The following is a 15,251-nucleotide window of genomic DNA, read 5'->3' as shown; positions in this document are numbered from 1 at the left end:
CACACACATCCACAGCCCTGCACAAACTCCATATCAACCCACCCATGCCCCCCACCCTGCCACACCACTATATGTTAGTGTGGATGTTTAATTTTTAGTATATAATTTGGGTTTTTTTCAGTTCCAAGATGGCAAATGCTTTTTCCCAAAGCGTACTTGTGGGCAAGTGGGGAGGGAGTTACAGTGGCAAAGGTCAGGGGTTAGGGGACGGGACTAACAGTACCAAGATGGTGACCAGGGGTGGGGCACCTGTCAAGGGGCGAGGCTACCCTTGTGCCCTTGACAGCTCACCAAAACTCATTAAGTAGCCCTCCAGCTGAAATAATTACCTGCCCCTGAACTAGATGGCCCCCTGAGGTCCCTTCTAACCCTCATTTTCTATGATTCTGTAAATGCAACCTGCTTAAGGAATGACTGAGAAAACTAGGTATGTTTTGCTTGGCTTGTCTTGGCTGAAGGGGACACGATAATAATTTTCAAGTATTTGAAAGGCTGCCATAAAGAAAAGGAAAGACAAGATTAGGCTTAAATTGGAGAAACTCAGATTTAGATTAAATTTAAGAAAAAATACTGTGAAGTCAAAAAGGCAGCAGCACAAGCTGCCCCAGAAGTTATGGACTATCCATTAGTGAAGGTTTTCATGAAGCTGGATAAGCATGCCTGTATTATGTAGGTATAGTGCATCCTGCATTTGTTTAGGGAGCTGGACAGTGTGGCTCTGCAAGTCCCTTCCTACCCTGTAATTCTAAGAAAACTATTATGTGGAATTCTTTAAAAAGTATTGGTATAGAACTGCTCGATGGAACGCCATTGATACTGAGGCAAATACCTTAATGCTGCTTAAGAAAAAGGAATAGACTCTAGTGACTACAAAGTCACTGTCTGTGTTAAAGTAATTCTTGTAATTAATCTTCGTGCTTGAAGGCATTAGGCTAAGCATACAGTAAGGTCAGGAAGAGTTTCTTCCTCTGTGTGGGTATCATATCACCCCTTTTGGGGGCCCACCTGAGGCACTTTCTTGGCCACCTAAAGAGTGAGAAAAGAAGTGGGCAGTCTGCAGAGCTGGCAGGTCTTCGTGAGCTGCCACCACCTTGGGTGCCACTTGGAGATACCTTTTGGGGAAGAGTTGGGTGTTCTTCGGGACAGCCAAAGACCCTCTGTAGGGGGGATGGCATGGGAGGGACTTTGGGGAAGGAATTTCCCTGGAACGAGACGGGGAGTGAGAGCGGGTGAGAATGTGTTGGAGAGGGAGTGGGAAGAGGTCTCTTGTACTTAGATGTAAGTGGGGGTTGGCAAGGGTTGGGAAGCATGACTTATTGGTCAGAGGGTTTGCTTTTATGGGCGATAGGCAGGGAAGTTGGAGTGAAGGGATATGATGGAGTTTTCTACTTTTGAGCTGTTTGAGAGATGTAGTGTCTTTATCTGTGGGTTTTTTGTGCTTTTTTGGATATGATGGGATATAAATCTAAATAATAATAGTAATGTTAATTATACAATTTGGTACATAATGCATGTCTGAAATATCCTGAATAGGTCTCTGTTGGACGTTTCTGCTGTTGTATTTCCTGTGTTCAGCATATTGATTTTTCCATTATTTGAAAATCTAGAAGAAACTTTTTCTCATAGAAGAATGTAAGTTTTAGTATTGTTCTTTTGTTAGAAACAAATTAGACATTTAAAAAGAATTTGTTGAATCTTCTATTAACGTTACGCTTAGTAGAATTCTGGTTTATTGAATCCCTTTGATCCCACAATACCGTGTTACTAGAAATTAGATGAAGTCCCCAGAATTGCATCATTTTGTACTGTAAAGCATCTATGCTTCTTTAAATGCATATAATGGCTCTTCGTGTTTTTTGGGTAGACAAGAACCCTCCTAACATGGTGAGGTGAAAGGTAGGAGTATTATTCAGAATGGATAATATTTGGTCATGCTTTGCTTTTCCTGAAACTTGTGTTAATAACAACAACAACAACAACAACAACAACAATAATAATAGAAATGTCTTGTTGACAATAGCTGCTGGTTTACAAGTTCAAACAAGGTTGTTGATGAATCATAAGTAATATATGGGTTCTTCCACTAAGCTTTTTGATAAAGCATTCTTGGATAACAGCTTTGTGGGGTATTTTGAGAAGTGCCTTAGATGTAAAATATATAGATTCATTCATGAGTAGTTTTCTTGTGAAAGAACTTTTAAAATAGGCAGCTGATAATCTAGACCAGATTTTACTCATCACTTTGTATTTGAACTAGTGATTTATGTTTACATTGCTAGTGTTTTTTTCAAGCATGCATTACAAACAATAACAACGTAGAGAATTTATTTGTACCTTACTCATTAATGACTAATTCTTTATATTTTAAGTACAGTGCATAGCTTTATTTGAAAAATTAGAAGTCTTTATACAGAATTAGAGAAAAAGTAAATAGCTTAAGAAATCTGCAAAAGCACAAAATCTTACCTCATTTCTTTATAAACTGCGTAATTTCTACAATTAAGGCTTATCTACATTCAGAGTTATACTGGTTTAATTTAATATGTTAGCTTAAATTGGTTTAATTTAACTCGTGCAAACTCCTCTGTGACTACTCTTGTTTTGAGTTTGAGTGCTTTAAATTAAACCAAGTTGAGAGGAACTGAAATAAGTGCGTACATAAGGCTTGAACTCACGTAAGCCTCTGTGTAATAAAATATTGATAATCTTGCCTTGGTTGTACTTGAGAACTCTATTCACATTCGAAACAGTCTTTAATTTAAGATCAAATATCAGAATTCATTTTAAGCTGACTTAAATCTACGGTACAGTGAAAGAAAAGAGAACCGCTCAGAACAGAAAAAATGGCAAAATTAATGAATAATGAAATTAATTCTCCAAAATGGAGTGACAGAATGTCTTAGATGTTGTTTCGCAAACTTCAAATCTTGTAAGTTTTAGAAGCAGGTGTAAAGATTATTTTATCGTATGGTCATGCCAAAAAAAATTACCTTATGTACCTTGACTTTAGTTGTGAAAGAAATAGTTCACTCACCAAAATCTGAGTTTACACGCAGGGTTTCAGTTACTTAAAAACATTAGTACAAAATTATGAATATCATCTATTTACATAGTGGAACATTGCTTCATAGGGACCAATCCATACAAAGTTGGTATGTGAAATTTTACATTGCTACTGATAAACTGATTAACAGCTTTTCTGCCATATAATAGGATATATATTTGAAAGTTAAATATTATGATACTCGTGTTCTCTTTCTTAGAGTAAATATTCTGCTGCAGTCATTGGGTCTTACTCTTTTTGTCCCTTGCTGTGATTTTGCTGTTTCCTTTTGACTTGTCCTTTTTTGCCCTTTTGCTTTGTGGTTGCAATGATCAATCTGAATATCTGTTGAACTGGGGGCTGGTTCTGTACATGGAGTGCTACAGTCCTGAGAACTTTGCTCTTCATTGTCTCTTCTTGCTTTACTAGGGCTATAGGCAGCTAGCTGACAAAGTGCAACAGCTGCTGTTTGCTTCTGCTCATCACAGTTATCAATTACTTTCAAATCTTGGGCTTCATTACTGTGTACTGTGAAAGGTTTGTCACAAGCAGTGTTACTGGCATGATTTTTTGGTTTACATACTTCTGCTCCAGAATTTTCATTTTCAGTGTTTGGAGTGGTGGCAGCCCCAGCATCGTGTGATGGACTCTGGAATGAAGCTTTCAGGCTGAATATGTTACAGGAATCTTTCACTGAGAGATTTAGAGGCATATCCTGCAATTCCAGGAAGCTCTGAGTTTCTGTTTTGTATGTGTGTTCATGAACAGCTCCTGCATTTGTGTCAGGCCTCTTTGAAAGATTAAGTGGTGCTATTCCTGTGTCGTCCTCCCTGTTGGGCAAGTGTTCCTCACTGTTAGCGTGATTTTCAGTCTGAATATGTGAATCTTCATCAGTGACATCAATGCTGAAAGAAATGAAGAAAACAACCCTTAATTGATTAGTTTTTATTTTCTGATAGCATTGATAGCTAGGAAAAGAAAGTTTGACTAGAAGTTTGATAACTTTTTGGTCCCACCTTAACTTGGTAATTCAGTGTAATTAATATTAGAGTTCGTATTGCTCTGCATAGTTCTCTTGAATATAGGGAAATACAAAAAGGGATTGGAAAAAAATTATGTTTTTAAGTAGTATGGGCAAGTCTTGCATCAATTACCACCATAGAAATGTTCTAGTTTGTACTAGGCTTACATAGATGTGTAGTACAGAATAATAATTTCCTTAAACATAAAGTACTGATATAACGCTTTATCAATAGGTAAAACATCAAGGAATTTGTCTTTGCTTTCCCCTAGTGAACATGAAAAAAAAATTCTGGATAGGTGTGCATTTTTTTTTACCTGGTAGGTGAATCTTCCCTGTCTTGCTGGGTCTGCACATTTTGAAGGAGAGTTGAGTGATCTGTGCTTTTCCTCACAGGTCTGAAGGCTGTGAAACTTTCTTCATGTTGGTCATATTTGCCAATTGTTGTGGAAGATTTGTTAGAAAGGTCAAAAAGGCCTGTCTGAGTGAAGTTAGTAGGGCTGGGTCTACCTGGTGAGCCTGTTGCTGCACTTCCAGCGAGGGGGCTCATTTTAGCATTGTCCCTTTCATTTTGATCATCTTTGGAATGATTTTTGGCAAGCAGCAATGGAATTTCTTTGTCATAATCAGTTTGCTTTTTATGTGAACTTAATGGGTATTGTTGAGATGGACTTAAAGTACCTGGGCAGAGCAAGGCCGTTTCGTCCATCAGGTGAGAACTTTGATCTCTGCTAATACCAGCGACAGGTGGAAATCTGTAAATGGGAGGATCTGTTGGTCGACAAAATCCATATGGTATTGGAGGACTGGAATGATACTGGAGTAATCTGTAGTGCTCATACGTTGGTTTTGGGAGTGGCCCAGGATGGGGGAGGAAATGTCTTTGATCTTGTGAGCCATAGACAGACAGAGCAGAGTTTTCGCACTCTGAATTACCTGGGAGCAAGTAAGGTGCATAGATAGCCAGTCTGTGGTCATAAAAATGAGATGGATATTCTGGAATCAGTGGTTGCATATAAGGTGGAATTGAACCAAAACCTTTTGTGGGAGGAACTTTATGTGGAAACTCTGGTGAGATAAAAGTGGAACCTGTTTTCCATGGGTGGTTTGGAGCATGAAATGCAGACTTTGCATGAAACGGTGAACTTTTGTTTGCATTAGACAGGGATATAATTTCCGAAAGATCATTAGTTTCTGGGCCCTTGCTTTCTCTGTGCTCTCCTACAGGAACAAATGCTGAGGGCCTTATAGTGGTGTCCAAAACAGGCTGAATGTTGATTGCACTTTCTGTGGTTGTGTTAGAAGGAGTCAATTCCTTTTGAATGACAGGTTTTTGTCCTTGAGCCAACTTGCTTATTGCCTGGTTTTGTAGTTCAACATTTTCCTTTGCATCATCTTTTGCCAAAGCATATTGAGGCTTAGTATCAAGATTTGTCAGTCCATTTGTTATAGATTTAGAAGAAGTCGGTTTAGCTGAAAGTTCTAAGTGATTAATCTGCTTTGGCTCTAAGGAACTGGACTTTGGACACTTGATAACTCGGTCCTGCTCTGACACTAAAGTAATTGAGTTTTTGCAAAGACCATACTTCATATGGTTGAAAAGGTGCGATTTCTCATTGCAAGTAAAGGGGCATTGAAAACACTTATATTTAAATGGCTTTCCTGGAGGTCTTGGGATATAATGGGGCTTCTTTGGTTTACGCTCTTTGAGGAGACTCATTTTTCTGCTTTAGTGATACTTAATGCTTCTTTATAAAATAATTTTCTTGCAGTTTATTTCCTCAACTTCCAGTTTTTCAGGTTCTAAGAATCACTTCCCCAGGATAGAAGGGGATATTTGATTTGAAGCCAGCTCTTTTACTAGCAGGTGTCAGGGCTGGGAGGAAAGAACCAATCCCACAACTGGTTGTACAGGAACTGTAACAAAAAAAATGATGTTAGCTATGCTGGCACATAGGAATTAAATTAAAAAGCCCTCCTCCAAAAGCAAAATGTTCCTTCAGATGCATCTCTGAGGTTTTTCTTCCCTAGACATTTGTATAGTGTATTTCATATATCAATTAGGATCTGTAGGCCAAAGTTCTTAAAACTAGGTGCCAAATTTTAGATACCCATATTCATGTTTAGGTGCTTCTAGAGAAAATCAGAATTGCTGAGTTCTGCAGTTCTTGGTAACTTCAAAGGAACTAAAGAAATCTGAGGATGCATTTATTCAGAAGGCAAATGGGGACAACAAAAGAGTATAGAAATAGGGTGGAACTGCTCGGAGAGGGGATAGGGAAGAGGTGAGGTGGCAGGTCCTGGCAGTTGGAGAAGAGACAAGCTTGTCAAGCCTGTTGGAGAAAGAAAGCAGGGAATTTCCTGCTTAGTATAATTAGGGTGGAGTGAGATTGGTTGCACCTTGGATAGCTGACCTAGCTCTTCCAGAAACTTGCCTGCCCTCCCTCCTGCCTGGCACAGTGTCTCCTAGCAGTTTAAGCAAATGTCTGAAAGCTGGCCAGTCAGAATAGAAGTGTCAGAACTGCCAATATCTCAAGGGATAAACCACCCACTTTTTTTTTCTTCTTCCTTATTAAATTGACAGTAGTGGATATTAAAATATGTAGCCAATGGCATGCTTTGCATCATTAATGGGTTTAACGTTCTTCAGCAGCATAGCTGACCTTATGTGCTGTGTGCGCACTGTTAACACACACACTTATATTCAGGTAGAAACGTGTCAGATAACCATGATCCACTTGCATTCTGAAAACTAAAGTGGATACTTTATACAGCCTGATGATTTGCACAGCAGATAAGTCAGGAGGGCTTGTATCAGCTTGTTCCTTTATGTTCACTTATTCTGAAGGCGTGAGAAACTCTCAGAGTCAAGTTCTCATGATTTTATAGGATGTGTTATGGCAGAGATCTAAAAACTGATGATTTCATCACAAACTAAGCATCATTATCAACATGATGACTGTTGCAAAACCATGTACTGTAACTATTGTCTTACCTGAAACTACAGCAATATTAATTGTAAGAGTCACTAGTGCAGGTTGATATTTTTTAAAAGTTTTTACACCAAGAGTTAAATTAGAAATATTAAAATTAGTAGGTTTAGGTAAAGAATTACTGTTAATTATGTGTTTGTGAAATTTTATTCAAAGTATAAAGATATTTTGCATTTTTTAAATCAGATGTTTTATTTAATAGAAAATTATATGCAAGACATTTTATTGAAAACTGAAGGCAAAGCTAGAAAAATGCTGCTTATTTGAACAGGTATAGTAGTTTTAGCAAAATGCTGTATTACGTAAAGCTTGCTCATGACATCATAGTGACTTAAATATTTACTAATTTAACAGAATTGTCATTTTAAAGGCACCTTGCGTGAATGCAAAAATAGACTGACAAAATTGCATGTAGATTTGCCTATGAAAATGTTTGATTTTGTTGTAATCCATTATGAAATAAAGTTGTAACAATTTAAATAACTGGAAAAATATTGCTGCTGGTGCATGGTTTATTTGTTTTTCTACTAAAAAAAAAAATCAAAGCTCTTTTTGATGCTTCAGACCTGCATACTGCCATAACTTAACTTGACAACAAAGTAAATCTGATAACTTTTAAAGTACACAGTAGCATGTTAAAATTTGGTCAGTATCAGTCTCTTAGAAGTATGATTCATTGAGCAAAAAATACACTTCGAGACAAACCGGGTTTCATTAGAATTATGATGAAATGCACAAGGATTGCTCTTGATCAGATAAAAATGGAAATATTAATAATCCTGGTGTGTGACCTGCCCTTGTTTTGTCTGTAATAAGTTTACTGTATTTGATTTTTGACTAATGATGTATAACTAAAGTTGGGGGCTTGTAATAGACTTGGTTAAGTCAGTTTGTACTTGTTCTTCTTTGAGCTTTCTTGGAAGTACAGGCACTAATTATGTTGGAAGAGAGACTGTTGTCAAAATAAGCTATTCAGTGTGTTCAATTGTTATTGAATATTAAATAGTGTTAATTTTTTTTATTTTTTTTTAGAGAGTCTCTTTGCTTAATAGTATAAGATCCTGTGTGCATTTTCCTCTTGTTTATGGTATTCCATGCTGTTAAAAAGAAATAATTGAAGTCATATTTTGAACTACGATGTTTTAAACATACAAATGGATTTTTGCACTTTTAAAGCTAAGCACTTGTGTAATAGGAGTGGCCAATTAATTTCTTTGCTTTGTGTTTATTAAGGAAAGACAGCTAAAAAAGTTTTACAAGATTTTTTTAAAGTTTTTATTTTACCTAAATGCTATCCTTACTCATCAAAACTACATGCAACAGTGCAGACTGAAGCAGCTGTCTTTATGTCATAGGCAAAGAATAAGCAGATCATTACCTGAGCTGTTTACCTCTCTTAATTTTGACCTAGTATCTACCAGCTCAATTATCCTATCCCCTCTTCTTTGTTGGTTGTGTGCCCCTAAGTTGTTCTAACTGACCTTCATCTCATTGGTTGAAAATACTAGTAATAACATGCTTCTAGTCCAGGAAGACCAAATTTCAGTTCCAGTCTCCAAGAAAAACATAGCAGTATCTACAGATACGTATTTACATAAAAATTTAATTATTTGATCACACAAATACCACTAGGAATAACAGATAGTTTAAAAAAATAGTTGCAAACTCTTTAAAAAAATAAAATAAAAAAAACATATATAGGAAGCATTAATTTCTTTATGGTTGGACTATATATGACTGTTGCTGAGAAAGTAAAAGTTAAACTGTTAACACTAATCGTTCTGATGTTTTAATGAGTGAAAAAAATAGTCTTCCTTTTAAAATCCTGAATAATATGATGGTATATTATCTGAAAATCATTATAATCTTCCATAACAATGTTATAATGTTAAATACTTAAGTATTTTACACTTCATTTCATTTGTACTTTGACTGTTTGATTTTAAATATTCACATAATTATACTAATTTATAAATATCCTAAATGCCCTTTCCTGGCTTCCAACTGTACTAATGTTTTAATTGAAAATAGGATATTCAGTTACTGTTGGTTAAATAGAACAGAAGCGTTCTTAGCTGTTTGTGTACTGCTTGTCTACCTTTGTCTCGCTGTATTGTATTAGGCTGTGTCTTTTTTGCATAACTGCCCTCCCCCGCTTTAGCCTCAATGTGCATAGTTTCGGTTGGCTACAGGTTTTCTTCGTCTCATTTATCAACATGCAAAACTGTTGCCAGCCCTTTCTTTTTGTAGTATGTTAGCCAGTCCTTAAATTAAGAATACTGTAAATTTGCATGTGTTAGTTAAGGTTCAGAGCAATCTAGATTTTTTTTTTTAAGTCTCATCTACTAAAGCGGCAGTTTCAGAATTTCTTTTATTACAAACATGGGTGATAATTATAATCTCTCTTTATAGGACATTGGTATGACAGACTGTGCTAGTGTTGTGCAGGCTTTGTTATTGTTGCAGTATTCCTTATGGTGATGTTGATTTCTCTGAGCAGGAGTACTTATTGGGGTGGAACATTTTGAAGGGCACACTATAATTAAAATATTGTGATGTGGCATTATTGCATAACTCAAGGACATGCCATTGTCACCTAACAGGTGTGTTGCAAGAACAAGATTTGTGAGTTTTATTCCAGTTAAGATTTTCCAGTGATTAACTACCACTCCCTCTTAAACTTTCAGCTCTTTTAAACTTAAAAATAATTTTTAGCAAAACTATTCAAAGACTGGTAGAAAACATGGGCAAGAGGGTAGGATGAGAGTTAGAATGAGATAAGAGATATTGGGTGGAGGGTGGAGAAAAAAGAATCACAGTTGCACAAATAACTCAGCTTAGTAGTACAAGTTAGTAACCAAACTTTATAGAAAACAAATTTAATTGACATTTCTAACAACTTTAAAAAGGTAATGGATCAAAGACAAGCCAATCTTATATCATTAACCTTTCTATAAGTCAGAGATGCACATTTAAAATAAAGATTATTCCATTTTGTATGTAAAGTCAATGCATTTTAAGTTATATCAGTGACTGATTACAAACAGTTGCGATTTCTATTACCTTACTGAGCTTACCTGCTGAAAGGGAGAAAATATACAACAGTTGCCTAATTTATTGTTTTGTATACATTTTTAGATTAATCAAGTATTACATTTTGAGAGAAAGTCAGCAGGGTATTATTTAGTAACTATAACTTGCGCAATGTATCTAATGCTCATGATTTTTTGTGCTGTTTTACATTATAATGTAGGTAAGATGTTAACAACTGGTTTGAACAGCTGCTTAACATATTTTTATCAGAAAAGTTAACACATAATGTGAAAAGTTAGTCTCAGGAGGGAAGCTGGGTGGGGATGGCAGGTGAAAGAGGGAGAAAGATAGATATTTATTCTCTTTCTCATAAAGTATCAGTTTGTCTTGTTGGAGCTTTCTGACAGAAGCCTTAACTCTACGATAAGTTCACCTGCTAGAAGAAGTTACCCTACCTACACATTGGAGCTAGTAAAAAAAAAAAAAAAAAAAAGTGCTACTGATGAGGAAATATATTTGATTACTTTTTAGATGTCAGTTTCATTACTATAATTCTTAGAATTACTTTTATTTAAAAAAAAGTACTTACCAGTTAAATAGATGGATGAAATGTTGAAGGTGATCCCTGTGGCTAAGCTGTAGCTGTCAGTGCTGAGAGAGAAGTACCTGTTCTCTGCTTGATTTCTAAGTGAAACTGAAGGAGGCTCTTTCAGTGGGAGGGATTTAAAAAAGTGTAGGAGTTGAGCCCTCAGGGTGTAGAGATGCACCTGATATTACTCCAGCCTGAAGCTACGATTCATTTGTTTGCATCCACCGCTTTGATTCAGCAGCATCTGAGCTATCAGACAAAACTCTTGTCACTTTTATGCCCTCCAACAAGCAAGTTTCTCTGTTCCCGCACTGTCATGTTTGTGCTACTGAGTAGTAGTAGTCTTCTGTTTAAGCTGGGTAGAACATTGTGACAGATGTGTTTTGCTGAAGATGTTTTAAATCAGTTTTAAGTGGGACGCATCCTAATGACTTAAGTGGGTTGTAAACAGTAGGAGAAATTACATGTGAAGTGGAGCAAACTACAACAAATCCAACAATATTTTACTTGGGTTTAATTTTATAAAATCCATAATCTTGCCTGAATGCCTTTGCTATTTAACACGCTTGCTTATTTTTTCTGTCTTCACTTTTACTGAGATCTTTTTTTGTCCTTCATGAGTCTCCACTCTGGCTGAGGCGGGACAGAACTAACTTCAAGCCTGCTTGCTACAGGAACCTGCCAAAGCTTGCCTATAATCAACAGCCAAATGCACGGATACTGTAAATGGAAAAGAGTCACCTCAGCAGGAAATTGATTATTGCATTCACACTTTCTGTCCTCTGCAGTTCAGCCTGACAATTGTTGAGCAAACAGATTGCTTCCTCTTTGTTATCTCCTTTTAGTTAGATTTTATAAATATGACAAATTTATTACTGCATTCACCAGATTTAAACTAGACATCTAAAAGTTTTCTTTGCAGCAGTATTAAATAAGGAAATCAAATTCTTGTATGACTTTTATCCCCTTTTAAACATGTTATTATACTTCTTATTTTCTCTGAAATAAGTTCCTCAATTAAACACAAGTTTTTCAGTCAGAACTGAAGTTTAGGAGAATAAGAGCTGGACATGGGTGGAATCTATTTGTAAAAAGAAAAGTGAAGGAGCTTTCTCTATGCATTTTGGTTTCATATGTGAGTTATGTTAAAAAATGTTGATTTTAACCACTTAGTTTCAGACTGGATACTAATATTTTGTGTCAGTCTTTCCTCCCACCCTAGAATCATGGTTGTTGATTTTTGAGAGTTATTTTGGGGTGAGAATAGTGGATGTGTTGTGTCAAAAGCCACAGTGTAGGTTTCTGAATGAATTTGAGTATTGTGATCTGTTGTCCAGATAGCACCTCTTGACAGAGGAATATTATTTCAGATCTCTACAATAGGAATATGGAGACAAATTAGTTTTGTATGTGCTATTTCTTAGTCTGTAGTCCATATTAAACACTAGCATACGCAGGCTGGACTCTGGGAATGTGCCTCTACAGCAGCAACAATGTTGGTCCTTCATTTGTTGTCTAAATTCTGAGTCCGGGTGAGCTAGCAATCTGAATTGAAATCTCCTATGGATAAAATTGGAAATGATCCATATGGAATAAAGGTACACATAGTCTTTAAGTAAGGGAAAAAGTTATAGCAGGCAGGGTATAGGGAGGATGTGGTAGAAGCTTCTCTGTGCATGAATTCTGAGTAGAGGCACAAGACTGGATGATAGTAGACTTCAGACTACTCTTATTCCTACAAGTAGTCCTTCACAAAGCAAATTTGAAACTTCTCAGTCCGTCATTTTGGGTTATCCATGCAGTAAACCTGAATTTGTTGTTCTAAATGGGAATAAATACAGGGGTTCAATTTCTGATACTGTTAGTAAGTAATCTTTTGCCAGAATCAAATGATGTATATTTGCAGAAAATATATTGAGTGTATTGATCTAAAAGAAGTTTAAGTGTTTTTCTATACTCTTCTGCGTAGGTAGACTTCTCTTTCTTGCTACTGAATAACAGAGAATGCATTCAGATGCCTTATGACTGTAGGGGATATGCTCCTTATGTTTCAAAATAGTAAAGGCAACAACATGAAAAACAAAGGGGAGAATTTAATTTTACTTTAGGCTGTCATGTCTTTTGTTGAGGAATGGACTTCCTTTTTGCTGCTACATCTGACACAATCAGTTGCTGACTCTTACTTAGTCCTTGGGTGCTACTGCAACATAAGCAAATAATTTAAGGAACAACAACTAACAGTATTTTGTATGTAATATAAAACAGCACAAAAATATGATTTAATACTGTATATAAAGGTATGATTCCTTGTGTGATTATTTTGCTTAGAAAAGGGACAGAGTCCAGCCTATTTGAGGTAGCAATGTGATGTGAAACATTAGGACCCAAGAAAAGGTTATTTAAAAGTTCGGTCTCTAAAGTCGGGAATTTCACCATTTTTTAGGGCTGCATATGCAGCTTAATAGATGTATTTATGTGTAGATGTCTCCTTTTTCTATTCACATTTGCATGCACCACCTCCTTTTCCTTTTGCAGTTGTATGATATCTCTGAGACGATTAGAGTGATTTCTTATTTGGAGAGCTTATGTCAGGAAAAGTGTGTGCTTGTGTTTGTTTTCAAAGTTTTCCTGATTGCAGTTTGTCAGTTGATAAAAGAGAACCAGTGCCTTGTTACTGTTGAGATCTTCCTTGAGTCTAAAGGTCATAGAGGGTATTTATACTCCTCCAGTTTCCTCCTCAGTTGTGTAAAATTTTGTAAGATAATCTTTTGGTTTACCAACTATGCAATATTCCTTATCCTTTCTCTTAAGGTCATAGAGGGTATGTATACTCTTCCAGCTTCCTCCTCGGTTGTGTAGTTTTGGAAGATAATCTTTTGGGTTACCAACTGTGTAATATTCCTAATCCATTCTTTTAAGATAGTTACAGTGAAATCAGACATGACTAATGTACCTAACTTTGCTTCTTGAAAATGTGTGTTCTAGTTTGTTGCTTCTATCCCTTCTCCAGGTTATGGAGGACACCATTTTATGTCCCCCCCCCCCCCCCCCCCCCCCCCCCCCCCCCCCCCCCCCCCCCCCCCCCCCCATTCTATTAACTGAAAGGTGCCTGTTTGGTTCTTAAGAAACTGTCGTAGATTTCCTTGTTTAGGATCAGATAAAATTGTCCTTGGGATATTTCAGAAGTTCTTGAAAGCGTTGTTAATACAGGGGGCATTTACTGAGTTGAGACAGAAGGGCAATTCATTTTAAGATCTGTTGATTTATTTTACTTTCGTCTCTTGACTCTGAGTTTAAGACAGGCAGTAAAGTAGTTCCTCTTACTGCCTGGGTCTAGGTATAATATGGTGCTTATTAAATGGTAGCCATGCCCTGGAAGTGTCTCTTATTAAGCAGATTTGCCAGTTCAGCTATGGCTGAAATAGAGCTGCAGAAGAGAACAGCTCAGCAAACTATGGAGGCATTTTGGGTTTGGTTGAATGATATAAAAACCTGAAATACTAACTCATGGGATAGATTCCCTAGTAGAACTGATGGCATAGGATAGCTCCTGTATACTAAGACCTAGTAGAAGCTAGTAATCAATATCTGGTGTTTTCTCTGTGCATAAGATTAGGTAGCTAATGATTATGTTTTTTAATTTAGCCCTTTGTAGCTAGTTTGAGAAACATCACTTTCCCTTCCTATGTTTTTATGTGAAAAAAATGTGGGCTGTCTTCATTAAGAAAATCTAAGGAAGTTGACACAGCAAAGAGGTGAACATTATGTTTTTCACCTTTCTGGATTGCTTCCATTTTATAACCCTATCCCAAGATTTTGGTAACAATGTCTTGCATCTCTTTGGTCAGTTCTCTCCCTATGGTCATTGCTGGCTTTGCCAGTTTCCTTATAGCACTATTTAAGGAGGAGTTTCACAACTCAGTTTGTTCTGGACCTAACAAATCTACTCTAAATAATTTTTGGTTCTGTCTCTGCTAAGGGTTGTCAACTTTAAAAAAAAAATCAATCAAACTGGCTATATTTTAATATTGGATCAATCTCTGTTTTAGTTCAATATCTTACCCTATTAGCTCAAAGCTTCATGTCTAGGACTCTGTTTTTTGTATCTGCAGACTCTTGAGATGCAGAATAGTATTCACTGGTTCAGTGTCCATATCAGCATGGTTGAATTACGTTACCTAAGACCAAACCCAGAATAGTGGAATTTTATTGGAATCCAATCTTATTGTGCCCCAAAACGTTGAACCTCACAATTTCTAATTCCTGGTTTTTGGAAGAGACATCTGGGTAGATTATCTGTACAGTCTTTGTGAGCTGTTTGTTCATATTCACAGGGCAGGCTATTGATAGGGACCTTTCCAAATTGCACTTGTGCAGATTTTGTGGCAAAATGGCTGCTGTTCCCACCTCTCGCCGCTGATTGGCTGAGAGGGCTGCCTATTGTGTGGCACTGCCCCTCTTCAATCAGTGGCGAGTGATGGGACCACAAGATGGAAAGCCCTTTCAGCCAATTGACAGTGAGGGGGCAGGGCTGTATGATGGACAGCTGTCTCTACCAGTCGGGGGGGGGGG

General features: G+C 36.9%; 2 protein-coding genes across 2 annotated transcripts in view; one reads left to right on the top strand and one right to left on the bottom strand.

Annotated features, from left to right (window-relative positions):
• Positions 1-15,251, top strand: part of TBCD (tubulin folding cofactor D) — a 281,185-nt gene that overhangs the window by 70,504 nt on the left and 195,430 nt on the right. The gene's annotated exons all lie outside the window — the stretch shown is intronic.
• ZNF750 (zinc finger protein 750) lies at positions 2,309-11,470 on the bottom strand. Its single transcript, XM_019502468.1, has 3 exons — positions 10,680-11,470; positions 4,382-5,981; positions 2,309-3,948 (listed from the first exon to the last, which is right to left on the bottom strand). The coding sequence occupies exons 2-3, from the start codon at positions 5,782-5,784 to the stop codon at positions 3,237-3,239; spliced, it is 2,115 nt and encodes a 704-aa protein (XP_019358013.1). The 5' UTR covers positions 5,785-5,981; positions 10,680-11,470; the 3' UTR covers positions 2,309-3,236.

The sequence above is a fragment of the Gavialis gangeticus genome, unplaced genomic scaffold, assembly GCF_001723915.1.
Source record: "Gavialis gangeticus isolate Ggan-Ray unplaced genomic scaffold, GavGan_comp1, whole genome shotgun sequence".
NCBI lineage: Eukaryota > Metazoa > Chordata > Crocodylia > Gavialidae > Gavialis > Gavialis gangeticus.
Note: the sequence above shows the minus strand (reverse complement) of the source record. Positions and strands in the feature narration are given on the sequence as shown.